This window comes from Mastigoproctus giganteus, chromosome 11 (assembly GCF_048544385.1).
Source record: "Mastigoproctus giganteus isolate SK-2022 chromosome 11, ASM4854438v1, whole genome shotgun sequence".
Classification (NCBI taxonomy): Eukaryota; Metazoa; Arthropoda; class Arachnida; order Uropygi; family Thelyphonidae; genus Mastigoproctus; species Mastigoproctus giganteus.
In genome coordinates this window covers 63887987-63903532 of record NC_143585.1, presented here as the reverse complement: position 1 = coordinate 63903532, position 15546 = coordinate 63887987, and the positions used below count along the sequence as shown (strand labels likewise).

The 15546-nt window shown below is 34.0% G+C and overlaps 1 protein-coding gene across 2 annotated transcripts in view; it reads right to left on the bottom strand.

Annotated features, from left to right (window-relative positions):
- Window positions 1-15546, bottom strand: part of Mys45A (SDA1 domain containing protein Mys45A) — a 199013-nt gene that overhangs the window by 90825 nt on the left and 92642 nt on the right. For both annotated transcript variants that reach the window (XM_090385160.1, XM_090385161.1), the window contains exon 11: window positions 1582-1685. In XM_090385160.1, coding sequence (XP_090241286.1) covers window positions 1582-1685 — 104 coding nt within the window. The remainder of the gene's footprint in view (window positions 1-1581; window positions 1686-15546) is intronic.

The window sequence follows — 15546 nt, the reverse complement described above, 5'->3', positions numbered from 1 at the left end:
GAGATCTGATCCCAGCTACCTCTACTGTCTGAGCATTTAATAGTAGCCTCTCTTCTATTAGACCTGTGCTAGGGAAGGGCTGATTACTAGATGATTAAAGCCCTCCATCATAAAATTAATTTTCATGATGTTTCTTCCAAGAACAGTTATGCTACATTAAATCAATGTCAGGACTGTATGGAGGATTTCTGCTTTAAAGAAGACAGTCAACATCATTTCTGGTAGAAGATAGCCTGTGTTCCTTCAACCTTTTATCATGGAAGATTCCACAAAACTAGTTAGGTGTTAGTCCTGCATTTTGGTCACCATTACACAGACTGAAGGAGTGCAAACAGTACTTTATCTATGCTATTTTTGATCTAACCAACTTTTTTTCAATCAATTCTGAATTACAGGACTCAAATTCTAAGTATACTGGAGCAGAATCATGTCGTTGCTGATCACTGATGTTGAGGAATAATATTTAGATGTTTTCTAAGCACCACCACCCACAGTTTTTTTTGTGTTAGTTGTTGGCGCATTGGTTTCTTACAGTTTTGTAAAAGGATTCCTGTCATGTAATATCTTGTATGTGTATTACTTGTTACTTTTTTTTTGGCCAATAAAGGATACTAATAATAATAACGGAACATTCTGGAACATTTATTTAAAAATTCTTATGACTTCAAGGGTTTGTATGCTATTTATTTTATATTTTGACTATTATTTTATATAATTTTATATAATTTTTGACTATTATTTTATATTATTTTATATAATAAAATAATAGTCAAAATACATAAATCAATCTGTAAAATACAGAGACACGATTTATTCAGTTTTTTCAATTGTTCTTTCTACTCTTTAATGTCATAAACACAGAAGAACCAACATTAACTTAAACCATAACAACATTTTCAGCAACTGTATACAGCACTTGTGTCCCAATGGAAAACTTTACCGTAATTTCCAAAGTAGTGTGTTAGCTGATGCCACGTGGTACAATTGAACAATCCGCATATTTTAAACACCACAAAAATTGAAAGCTTTTATTTATTATTTTTTTGTGATTAACTTTTATCTATATGCTAAATTAATTATTAGTAGCATGTTGAAGCAACATTCTACCCAACGATCACTCCAAAGTTACAAACAGCTGACTTACTAACAATCATACATAAGAATAAAACTACAATGCTATCTTGAATAAATAATTTGAAAATTATTCATTCATTACAATAAAAATGAGTTTTGTCAGCCTAACGCTTTATGTAAGAATCAGAGGACTAAGAAACTCCTTAGAGTTCCCAAAAGCTAATTATCAGTTAACTGCTAATTTTGTCAAGAACAGCAACAGACAGTTCTAACTGTAGCCAACCTCCCTATACCATAAATTAAATACAGAAAGCAAGCATGCCTCCAGTCTAATATAAATGTACGTTACTGTGTTCACTTTACAGTTTGAGCCTGTTAAGAATTTTATTTCTCCAAGGAGAAATTTATTCTGCACATCAGAATTCAAGGAAAAAAATAAACTGAAAGTGATGATCACCAACATACATAAATATACTATGCACAATTCTTTCACAGAAACTCACATACCTGATGAACTCCAATGAGCCGGGATATCAAATTCATTATCATCAGTTTAACTTCAAATCGTTCTGTTAATGTTTCTAATGATTTTAGCAATTTTTCTGCCATACCTAATGCAAATTTAAAACAGTATTAAAATTAATTCAAGTAAAATGTATTACAATGTCTGTATGTATGTCAGTCTTGGTAATAATAATAATACTATTGTAAAAAGACTTTGTGCCTTATATTTTAAGTATGAAAGGCAAATATTTACTCTACAGAGGGGTAAAAAAATAATAATAAAATAAATAATAGTAAAATTGCAAAGTTTTAAGAATCATCCTTATTTACATTTAGGTGTGCTAATGATCTCTCTCTCTCTCTCTCTCTCTCTCTCTGGTAAATGAAAAAAAAAAAAAAAAAAAAACTTTCTTTTCATGCTTCTAATAATGGAAAAAATATTCCCATATATAAAGTAATCACTTTATTCAAATGGATCACAGTTACATCAACTTTTAATTATAAATGGTATACAGGAAGGCCTCGCATAACGCGAGTTCGATTAATGCAAATTTCAGTTAACGCTATTTGAAAAATTATACCACTTTTCAATTTACACGATGCAAATTTCCAGTTAACGCAATCTTTTTTTTTTTTTTATATGCGATAGTTGAAAAAGATTTGAATCGTGCGTTAAGCTTACCGCGAGTAGTATGGTCAATAAACAAACGTTTGCCTGCTGCCCGCCTTGGTGTGTTCCATCGGAAGAAGATGTGTTACTTGTTTGTCTCCTGCTAATAAAGTCAATGCGCACTTGCATAAAAATTCAAATTTTTAAATGAGCCAGATGAAAATGTTACCGCAAAGGAGATAACAGTAAAAGAATTAGATGAAATCTTTCGTATTGCATAGAACCTCAAACAAAAGGTTTGAGGTTCTCTGCGATATTTATTTCGCCAGGGGCCAGAGAAGATTGTTGTCGGCTATCAGAAATTGATTGATGAAAAGAGAAAGTCAACACTGTTCAAATATTTCCGCAACAGTCATTTCTTCATTGTGTATTTTATGTCAGAGGTTCCCAAACTTTCTCGGTTCACGGCGCTCTTAGTGTCTCAGTAATTTTTTCAAGGCACACTCAGACCAAAAGAAATACCTAACGGTTCCGCTTAGTAGTTAGGTCCAAACAACTTAATAAGAAATGTTGAAACTGTGAACTACCTCGAGATAGTAGTTCGCATGGTGTCCGACAGATGTCGTGTATTGCTGTGTTTCCCTTGAAAATTTAAAATATTCAGCGGCGTGCAGTTTGGGAACTGCTGTTTTATGCAATAAACATTTAATTCCATAATTATTTTCATTATCTTTTACATTGTATACAGTTAAAAAGTTATTTAAAAGGTATTTTTAAAATTCTTTATGGACATTCCAGAAGGTCAAGGACCAATTATAATTTTTCCTATTGGTTATTATATTTGATTAATATGTTTCCGTTTTGCACGATGCACTCACGGGACGAATTAATCGCGTTAATCGAGGCCCTCCTGTATATGTAATGTACATTTAATATTAATATCATTTATAACATCAACTAAGTAGTTGATGTTATAAATGATAATAAATTTACATGATAAATCTTATTATCATGTAAATCTTTCAAAGCATAATGACGGGATTTGCATCATGCCATGTCAAAGAGATTTATATTTGTCATGAAAATATCAACTTGTTTAAAGTTCATGTTTCACAAACACATTTACCACATTAATTTTAACTCGTCTAATGATCCAAAATTAAGAGCACAGCCCCCCTGGCAACCTATTAAACTGTAAACTATAAAATTTATAACTGATTTCCAAACTAATAAGGAGAATAAAATGTGAGTATACTGACATTATTATTCTATCAATAAGACTACACATAATTTCATCCACGAGATCTTGATAACATTAGAAATAAATCCGTTTTGAATAAAGATTGGTGTGACCAGAAACAGCAACCCATTCCTGTAAATATAACATTTTAATCCCAATTGGGCTCAGTCTGGATTAGAGCTTGTACAAAGAAGTTTGATAAAATTATGGAAACTAATCCCAATTTAACAGGTGCTTTTTCTTTAATAATCCTTCATTACTTGTTAATAATCACATTACATGCAAGGATAATAAAAACTTGAATAAAGAACAGATTTATATCTTTAGCTTTTGTTTTGTGCAGTCTTTTTTACTGACTAGTGAGCTGGGTTTTATGCGCCTATTTCAATTTAATTAAGTTGTTCAAAATGATTTACAATGGCAATATCTTCTCTGTGATTTCACACACAAAGAGATGTGTGTGAAGTCATCTGTGTGCAGTGTTGTAGCCATAAAATTAGCAGAAGGTATACTCAGGAGCGGGAGTGCAGTAGCACACGCTCCTTGAGTAGACCAGGGTTCAAGCCCCTGATTGCTAAATACGGTTGATATGCCAACACGCACTGTTGGCATATCAACCGTGGCACTTATTAACCCATTTATGCCTAAAGTCAGCATTTTTTATGAATTTTACAATTATGTGAAAAATAAGAACAAATAAAACCTAAAACCTAAATAAAACTGCATTTCATGAAAAATGTGTGCAGTGTTGTAGCCATAAAATTAGCAGAAGGTATACTCAGGAGCGGGAGTCTTCAAAAATATGATTTACAATGAAAATACAGTGTCCTATATATAGGATGCTAGGAAAATACATAATAAAACAAATTATTCTATTTAAGTGTTACTGAATATGGTAAGTCTTGAAGCATTTTACATGTAACCATCTATTACATTTCTCCCATCATTGTTGTTTTCATGTGACAATGAGCACATCATTTTTGATTTTTTTGGGGAACAAGCCAATGTGCATGCATATTAAATCGACTTTCATTCAAATTTTGCTGTGGTCTTCCTTGCTGGCCTTATTGTGGTGTATTGCAATAACACTCTAAATAAAATCTAACTATAGTTCAACAAAAACCTAATAGGTCTATTGCATCTTTGTCTTTGCATATTCTATGTAGCTGCCAGGCATTCACAGCTACATTGATCAAATATGTAATAAGGCTAGAATACCATTATTTTTTCTCGAATACCAGTTCTGTATTTTTAGATACTGATGAATAGCGTGAAGCCTGAATAATAGGTTTAACACGCACTGCATTTGAACAAAGACTCACACCATTATTATTGTTCCATCTACACACCAATACTTCATTGTTTGCATCTCTAAAATCAAACGAGCCTTTATCCTCCCCTTTTTTTTAAAATCATTTTTCTTTTCCACTGGGCGATTTTCAAGTCTCAGAAGCACTTCATTTCTTTGTAGGAAAATACATAAATTTTCTTTGACTGACATCTCTTTTTACTTTGCCATTAGCTTTATGCTAATAAAAAAGTTGTTAAAGCATAAATGAGAAGGTTTTAGACTGCATTTCAGTAGAATTTCAACAAATTTGACAACAGGATCTCCCCCTAAACCAAAGCTAACTTTTTTTCCTGCTCCAATTGTGGGATTTCTTCCTTGATATGGTTCAAACCACACCAAATGTTTGTTGTTGTTTGTTTGGTTTTTAAGAGCATTAGCAACTAAGGCCATATTGCTCCAGGGATATGCGGTGGTCATTCCCTGACCTTTCCGCATCCTCCGTATTTGGTGGTCATGGGCTCGAACCCCGGTCTAATCAAGAAGCGTGTGCTACGCACTGCTGCTCCTGCCCACCTGGCTACGGAAGCGCCACCACACCAAATATCCAAGCGTTGTAGAGCCTCACCAAATCTTGTAACCAAAACGAATTGGTTTTCCACGAATGAGCTGTTTACATCCATGTTTTCCAAAGTATTCACACGTTGACTCTTCAAAGCTATAAGATTCTTTCAAATGGGTATACTGAAGAAACTTTTCATTCAGATGATTCTTCAAATGTCTGAGTTTAGTAAATTTATCAGAATCATCTAATTTAGTATTGTCAGCAAAGTGTAAACAGCCTCGAATCTATCATGTCTCATTGCATTGGCAACAAGAAAATTATGAGTATCAGATGCATTCTCCCAAAACATCCTTCTTCTTGATGCAGAATAACAGCCACTCAACAGCATTATTTCTAAGAAGCACTTCATTTCTTTGAAAACCACACCTATTCATTTCTGTGGAAATTACACTCATTATATCATCATCAAAGAACAATTCAAAATATTGCAATGGCGACAGATCTTGGTTTCTGAGTTGTTCCGTGTGAACGTCTTCTGCTGACCACATTGAAATTTTAGGCTCAATGTTTCTCTTTTCCCATTTACATGTATGTAGACATTTCTTCCATTTTTTTTTTTTTTTTCCAGAGGGGATTTAGATTCCTCATCTTCGATTGAAGAATCATCTAAAGCAGCTTGAGCATTAAGCATGCTTCCAGGCAAATTATTTATCATTCCTGGATCATCTTCTTCAGTAATATTCCCAGTTGCATTCTCAGATGGTAATATAGTAATAAAAAATTCTTTTTCTTTATCCTTCGTGGGTAGAGTCATCTTCAGCTGAATCCAAAATGTCATTTAGTTTTGAAGAAATTTTGGATTTGCTGTAGAACTGTTTAGGGTGGATTCTGTTGGGAAAAAAAAAAAAAAATTAAGTATGTATGTGTGCATAAATATGTACATATCTATTTATGTACATAGGTAAGAATGAATATATCTTGTATTGCATATATGTGTAAACTGAAAGAATCATACAGTTGCAATATCCTTGCCATCATATATTTTTCTATACAAATGCCTTGTGTCCTAAATATAGGACACTGATTTGTAAATGCATATAACTCAAACACATTTTGGTTGGTAAACTTAAAACTTATACTGGTTAAAATTTAATGCTTTTTGATTAAAATAAACAATTTCAGGACTGACAAATACGGAAACACTTACTTGTGTGAATAGGGTATGTGAGAAAATCAAAACTAAAAAAATTAAAAAATTTAGCTTATTTGAAAAGTGCTAACAACAAACCTATCACTTAAAAGTTGCAAGCAACACTGAGTATATTTTCTCTAAAGACTCCTGGAACATGTGGTCATAGTAGTTTTCCATTTTCTATGAATATTTTTTAGGCGGACTATATAAAGGACACTAGGCGTAAATGGGTTAATCGAATTCCAGTGGGTATATGGCGTATACTCACACACATACATGGCATATTTACTTACTTATATATACGGCATATAAATTAAAAATAATAAAACTGTATAAGATTTGCTAAGAATCAAATTCTTACAAATTTATTTTTTAATTTTCAGTAAATATTTTAATAATAATTTGTTTTTCGAGCCTTTCAAAAACTAGAAGGTATATGCTATTCACCCTAAAAAAATCCAGAGGATATACAGCATATACCCTCCACTACAGCCCTGCCTGTGTATTTAAGAACAGCCTTTAATGAAGAGGGAAGATTAGACATGGAAATAAACAATTGAATAAATAATTATGAAGTCTGAGAAACTGGTTAACTAAATTTATTTGGAGTAAAAGAGAAATTAACAAAATTAACTGTTTATAAAGATATTTTTAAGTCAATTTAACTTGGGGAGCTGAGAGATGGGCAAGAAATAAAGGAATTGATAAAAAAAAATTGAATTTGCAGAAATCATAGTTTTAAGAAAAATAAATGAAAATAAGAGATGGAAGTAATGACAAGGCCACATTACAAAAAAGGAAATAAAAACTAAAAAAAAAAAAAAAAAATTCAGGATAACGAAAATCCAATCAGAGGTCACTGAAGTAACCTTAAGATGGGATCTATGTGCAGAAAAGATGGAAGGAAAAAGGATTACTTAAACGGATGTTTAATAGTAACAAACCCAGAGACAGACCAAGAGACCAAAATTAATAGTAATAGGCTCAGAAATGGAGATATACAAGCAGACCAAGAGGAAGGTGGATTAATGGTGTCAAGTAAATATTAGAAAAAAAGAATGCTTACTCTGGATAGGTCTGGACAGTATGGAGGTAAATAATGAATGGAAGGCGAGTCTAGGACTGATTTATACTAGAACTTATGAGCCAAAAAATATCCCCCTCCTTCTATGAGTGGATGCATACAACAGCACCTAGGAGTGATGTCATCAATTGGTGAAGCGTATATAGTGATGGCACGGGCAGTGCCTGACAATTCATCAGCACAAAGCCTGTGCAATGGGGAAAGGGAAGCATCCAATAAAGTTTGAATGGGGAATGATCTCAGCAACCATAGGCATTGTCCCCTTATCCCCATTGAATACACCCTTACCAGATCCTCATCAATCCACACCAGTGTTTCATTCTGTTGCCAAACTCCAGGATGTCCTTTTGTCCAGCTGGACTGGAATACCTTCTGTAGTCTCATGGAGTTGATGCCGTGTCGTGTGCGAGCAGTTATCATAGTGAAACACAACTTAACACACTGTTATGTAGGTGGGCAGAATGTTTTGGCTCATGAATGTATATTCAGTATCCACTGAATACAATAGATTTCAGCATAATTTCACTATTATTTTATGCTATAAAACATACAGTAGTTAAAAAAAAAAAAAACTGAATTTCATTGTATACTTATAATGGAAATTAATCTAAAATGGAGATTCAACTTTTTTGTTTATACCATCTGATTTCAGTTTCATTACGTACACATTATGTACACATTTCATTTCAATTATTGAAATGTGTACACATTATGTACACATTATTCTTTATAAATTAGTTGTACTCTCTGCCTAACACCTAAATAACAAAACCAAAAGTAAATGTTAAGTAAAAATTGATTAGTGAATTCTGACATAACAAAAAAAATAATAAAATAAAATAATAATAATAATAATAATAATAATAAAATAAAATAAATAAATAAAAATAAATAAATCAAAGCTATAATGAATTAGCGAGAATTTGCAACTAATGCTCTTCGCATATTTTGCTGATTCAGGGATGGGCTGAAGAAAAGGCTTACATTTCTTCTTTCAATAATATAACTCACACTCTTATTTTATGTTATAAAACACACATGACTTTTCAGTATTATAAGCGTAAATAATCTTAATTTATATTACTATAAAAGCCATGATAGTTGGGTAAGTCCATAATAAATTATAAATTGCTACAGACTGTGAATACCCACAAAATCTTTATTAAAATAAAATGAATATGCACAAATAAAAATGGAAAAGGGATAAAATCAGATAAAAGAAATAAAAATCAGCCAGCAAGCCTTTCAAGTAGCAGTCATACTCTTTATTAACCAAAATTTGAAAGGTAAAAGCAGTGATATAAAGGGGGCATCTCAGGGACCATTACAGGAGTGTCATGCATAAAGCAAAACATGTGGAAAAATAAATAAATAAAATACTTATATAGTGAAGTGTCAACTGTCATCCTTGCTAAAAATATTTAAAAGTTCAATATAAAAAATCATCAATAGTAAAGATTTATACTTCAGTTTCAAAGTTTAGCTACTCTAAATGTCAGCAAATCTTCTTCTTCCATTTTAGCATTAGTGGGATTAAGCCCACTAATGCTAAAATTCACTTCGAACAGATTTTTAATCTGATCAAACTGAGCAACATTTAAACTTTGGAAATATTTAATGTGACTGTTAACAAAATTAGGAATTTTCCTAGTTCAGTTGCTTCTAAGCAGCAGAATATTTCAAAATCTCTTTCTTTAACTGTTGCATTCCAAATCTGAATTTTAATCATAAACACTTTGGCAGATTGCATATCAATAATTTCATTTGTTCCCAGTATACTATTAATTTTTTATGAGATGGTGAAAAATCTTTGTGCATTCTAATGTTACTAGAGACAGTCTTCAGGATGTCACTGTTTTTGTAATGCATCAACATCTCAGCTATATTATGCCAGTGTATTACGAGTTTTTCCAAAAGCTGATTTGCATGTTGGGCAAGCACATCAGCTTTTCAAAAACTCTACTATCTACAGCACCGAGTGAAGAGACCTTTAAGAATTCTTCCAATCTCCAACAAAAACTGAATTGAATTTTTGGTATCATCCCAAAAACCAAGAAGCAGTTCTGTTTCTGCTCCTCCACCATTATGGAAAAAATGTGGCTCTTATTGTGCCTCAATTACAATTCTTCATTCTTATAGCACATTGCAGGCTTTCAGTTGCATACAATGTGCCATAAGAAATACATACATCCTTAGCTATTTCACAAATAATTAACTTTATGTCTCTTACACCAAATTATGCAGTTCATACAAAGTCATTATTTCTATTGATTGAAGGGGATCAATGCTCTTTACTTTCAACAGACATTCACCCTAATTTAAAATGACAGTACTACTCAAAAACTTCTGCACAACTTGTTTTTCTAAATGCTAACTGCATAAATTAGTATTACTATTTATAATGGCTAAATAATACAAGGAAGCAGTCTTTTTTTTTTTTTTCCTGCATCTGCTTTGAACTTTACCAAATGCCTCAACTGCTGTTACAGACACTCTGTTCCAATGATTTCAAATAAGCATCACAAGGATCAGCCTCCTGTTACTCCCAATATTTTGTATTTAGCTGTGAAAATATATGTTCCTCATTCATTTTACTCATTCCCTTCAGGTTCTTATATATTTCTATCAGGTCACCCCCCTAATTGCCAAACTTCACAATCAATACTTTCTAAGCTGTTCTCCATATGGACATTGATTAGCACATCTTACCAATCTGGCTACCCTTCTCTGAACCTGTCTAGAAGTTCTATGTTTTTTCAAGTGTGGCCTTCAGACCTGAACACAATATTCTAAATGCAGTCTTACCATTGTTTTATATAAAAGGATAAAAATATCCTTTTCCTCTACTTGTAAAGGTCCTAAACATAACTAAGACACAATGTGCCTTCCTAGTTGGCTATTTACACTGTATGGAAAATTTGATGTCCAGCTCATTAATAACCGCCCAAATCTTTTTTGGACAACTTTTATCTACACTTCCACTTAGTATGGTTTGGTCACATCTCTCTGATTTTTGAGCAAAAAAATAATGCAAATGTTCTTCTATACTCTTGTTCTTGTACTCTTGGGCATGGTAAAATACAATACAGGTAGTTCTCGACTTTATGAGTTAATTCGTTCCTAGCATGAGATTGTAAAGCGGGAATTAAATCCCATAGACAATTTTAAAAATAGGAGTTATGTTCTCAACAATGAAATTAGTTAGCTAATTAGTTTATGTTCAAACAATGACTGATTTATCCAAAGAAATTAAAACGTAGCCTGTAAAATCAAGCAAATTATAATAATAAAGAAATTATTTATGACTTACAAATTTTAAAGAATGTTTATTCTTCATCATCAACTAAATGCACACTAGGTGATCACTTATTATTGGTTCGGCACTTGTTGGTTTGTTGCTCAAGGAGTCATATTCTTCAGAAATGCTTCAAGAGGCGTTTGTTTCCAAGATAATCTTCTATTTTCTTTATAAATTTCAAGAGCATGCATAAGCATTTTTTAATGGAATGCACAAATTGCAACTAACACAATTTGTGTGGAGTAACAAGTTTACGAAGCTAAAAAAAAAAAAAAGGAATGAAGAGAAGATTCTGAAAATTTATTTATGTTTTTTATACGATTGAAGATTTCAGTAAAGGGGAAACACATTTCACCATAATAACACAAAAAAATCACACAATTCCATCTATCGGTATTTTCGAAAATGCAATAACATCGAGTTTACTGCCCGTTTATAATTGCTTGCAGTAACAGAAAAGCCCAATAAACCGGAAAGTGCAAATTGTTTTATGGTCGTGACACCTCCAGAAATGTGCTTTAGAAAAATGTCACAAAGGCATTCAAAATTGATTCTTATAACGGAATATATGATAACAATGAGAGTGTAGTGCATTTTAGTGATTTGAACTGGTAACTAATACAATTTGCACTGTAAAAATAACCTTTTAGAGAGTTATATAGCGAAAATTTCAACTTCAGAGGTCATGGAACGAATTACTAAAAAAAAACAATGTGTTAGTGGGTTCACATTACGATATTTTCAAGATGTGATGGTGTCTCTGGAATGGATTAATATCGTAAAGCTGGGCACACTGTATTGTATAGCTACGTGCGTGGTTTGAAATGCAGTGTTTATGAATATTTAACATTCATTTTTTGCAATTAATATTCATATTTTCGATTTTTTTGATACTTGATACTTTGAGAAAAAAAAAAAAAAACTCATAAATCCAGGAACTCTTAAAGTGAAAACTTGTAAAGTGAGAACTACCTGTACATCAGAAAGATACCCTAACTTCTGAGAGAGTGTGGAAAGACACTCTGCTGAGAATGAATAAAGTAACAGAATAAACTATAAGCATGCATGGTTATGCAGTAACATGTTAGGCAACAATCATCAAAGTGGCATCCCACGTGGTGATTTATCAGATATATGCATTCCACTGTTACTAGTCATCATTATAGTTACTACTATGTGTTCATATTGGATTATAAACAAAATTTACTTACACAGGAAGTGAGGGATCTCTACATGATAAAATGACAAAAAAATAGATGTAGTCAAAATGTTAGATGTAGTAAGATAGGTTTAAAAATGTGCTTATTAGGCCAGACAAATTGCTAAAACTTGCTGTGTGGGGGGTTGGGGGAGGGAGCAAGTGTGGTTTATGATTTATCGCACAAGAAGGAAACACTAGAAGGCTAACAGAATCTCAGAGATGATGAGTGACAAGAAAATGACTGTTTGCAATTTGGTACTGCTGTTGTTATGGGAGTTTAATGGCACATAAGCTACTATGGCTATAATGCTTTGGTACTGCATAATGGCATATTTGAGAGGAGCATGCAAAACTGGTCTGTGTGAAAAATCAGCTCTAGTTTAGAAAGGCCATTTTTTTTTAAACTAGACCTGATTAGATTTTGATCAACAGCAAGATTCAGTTATCATAGAACTGCCAATTTAGGCAAGTTCTATGATAAAGGTTCTATGACACAGGACCAAGACCAGTACGAAAGTAATGCCTCCTGATTTTTTTGCTTTCAAATGTAGCGCCATAGATCATTTCACGTGTTACCGAGTAGCACTGTGATCAGTTTCATGAGTACAGCACATGGTGGATTTACAGATATATGTATCAAGCAAAGAGTGGTGATTGAATTTCTTACCAAGGAAGAAGTGATGCTTATCAAAATCCATACAGATCTCAAAAATGTTTATGGTGACAATACCGTAGGTATGAGTACAGTTAGACAGTGGGTAAGATACTTAAAGAATGGGAAAAGTGACATTGTTGACAAGCCCTGAAGCAGCTGGTCAGTAACGTCAGTGAAACAGACAACAAGAGTGGATCGACGTGGTGATCAAAGAGGACTGCTGCATCACAACACACAAATTGTGTAATACAGTAGGTATAGGGAAACTAGCTGTGATAACCATCATAAAGGAACTAGGCTACAACCCAGTGGGTCCCAAAAATGCTGACACATGAGCACAAAGAAGTCTGGAAAGTCATCTGTATGGAACTTCTCCAGTGTTATGAGAGTGAAGGAGAGGTTTTTCTTTCACACATAGTCACAGGTGACGAAACCTGGGCACACCATTATGACCCTGAAACGAAGAGACAGCCTATGGAGTGGCACTATCAAAATTCACTGCACAAGAAATTCAAAAGACAGTGTTCTGTCGGTAAAGTCATGGCGACAGTGTTTTGGGACAAAGATGGGTCTTGCTTGTGGACTTCTTGGAGCGTGACGCCACAATTAACTTGTGGAAATGTTGAAAGCCCACATCTGTAGAGTTTCACCAGACAAAAACCTTAATGAGATTCTTCTCCATGACAATTCATGACTTTTTTTTTTTTTTTTTTTAGCATTAAATCAGCTCACACACCAACCATAAGAATAAGTATTTACTGTAACTAAAATATTTACATATTAAAATAAAATAAAATAAATATTTACAAAAACTGCTATTATATTAAATTAAATTATATACATGTAAAAACATTAAAACTCTGATAAAATCTTTGAGATAAAATACACTAAAATAAACCGGATTAAAAGCGCTAAAAATCTCTGGAGCTTTCGGAAGCATCCGCTTCCTTCCTCAGCAGTAACAAAACTTCCTGCAGCACGTCCATATATAACAGGCTCACGGTACCTATACACGTGGTGCAGTCGGTGCATGGTCTGAACTGGAAGCGGAAATAGCTCGGGAATGTGTTAAGCAAACCGTTCATCCGTACTTAGGATGATAGTTTCAAACAGAGGATGCATACGCATACCTCTGTCCCTATTCATAATATTGTGGTTGGATGAACAGATTCGTAGGCTCTCGAGCCATTTACAGTTCCAGAACCCATGCGCTCGATCCACGATAACCGCATCCTCTGGGGAAATTTGATGCTGCTTCTCCCAAAAATGTTCGGCCACAGCAGACTTATTGTAATCAGCGGTTTTTATAGCATTTGCATGCTCCCCCGACGATCCTTGAGCCGTCGTTTTGTCTCGCCCACATAACATTCCCCACAATCCGGGCATTTTATCTTGTATACTACTCCACTACTCAGGTCCTTTGCTATTGGGTATTTTACCTGAGACAACACTGTGTGCAACCTCCGCCCGGGAAGCTGCACACAGCATGTTTTATAACCCTGCAAAACTCTAGCGAGATGCTCAGTAATAACGCCCGGATAGTAAGGAATGTATGCGGTAGCCACAGGAACAAACGGTTCCTGACGGTTAGACTCTATTCCTCTACTAAATCTGTCTATGATCCTCTGGGAGTATCTGCATTTTCTAAGGTCTGCTGTGACCCGTCTAATTTCACATTCTTTGTCCTCAGAGGTGGTGCAGTGTGACCCCGCTCCATCTAGTAGAGCTTTCACTACACTATTCTTGTGCTGCCCAGCTTGTGCTGAACTATAATGGGTGTACTGGCCTCTGCACATAGGTTTTTTAAACACAGAAGTTTTTTAAACACACAATTCATGACTCCACACTAGTCTGCACATGATGGAGGCCATTGCAAAACTGGGGTTCACTGTTCTTCCTCACCCCTCTCATAGCCCAGATCTTGCACCTTCTGACTATCACCTCTTCGGCTGCTGAAGGATGTACTCTGTGGAACCCATTTTGTGGACGATGTTTGTTTGTTTGTTTGTTTGTTATTTGGTTTTTAGGTGCATTAGCAACTAAGGTCATATTGCTCCGGGATATGCGGTGATCATTCCCTGACCTTTCCGTATCCTCCGTATTTGGTGGTGACGGGCTCAAACCCCGGTCTAATCAAGAAGCGTGTGCTATGCACTGCTGCTCCTTCCCACCTGGCTACGGAAGCGCCTTGTGGACGATGACAAGCTCAAGCACAGTGTTTGCAAAGCCCTCCTCAGAGATGGCAGAAGTGCATAGAAAATGAGGTGACTTTGTGGAAAAATAAGTGTTTATTAATGATTGAGGATTAATTGATGTAAAAAGCATAGTTGTAGGAATTAAATTTTCTGAGAAAAAAAATAGGAGGCATTTTACTCTTGTACCACTCCTCGTACATGACTTATACTTGTCATCAACTATTTGTGGAGTCAGTCATTCAACAATTATTATTTGTGAGCATGCTTATGTACATATAGCTGTTGTAGGGAACAAATAGGTATGTCAAATGCAAAGCACCTAGTAAAAGGACCCAGAAAAAAATGAAAACCTAGAAATTAAGTTTTAGATAATAAAGAAGCTTTAAAGAGATGAAGGAATGTGTAAGATTTAGAGTGTTTATGGCATCAATGTGTCAAATTATATGTAATAAAAGAGAGCACACACAAGGATACAATAAAAGAATCAATGATCCTCACCAGTTGTGAAGATTGACTTGAATTAAAAACAGAAACTGTGTTAATGCAATTACATCAACTATTTGTGGAGTCAGTCATTCAACAATTATTATTTGTGAGCATGCTTATGTACATATAGCTGTTGTAGTGAACAAATAGGTAT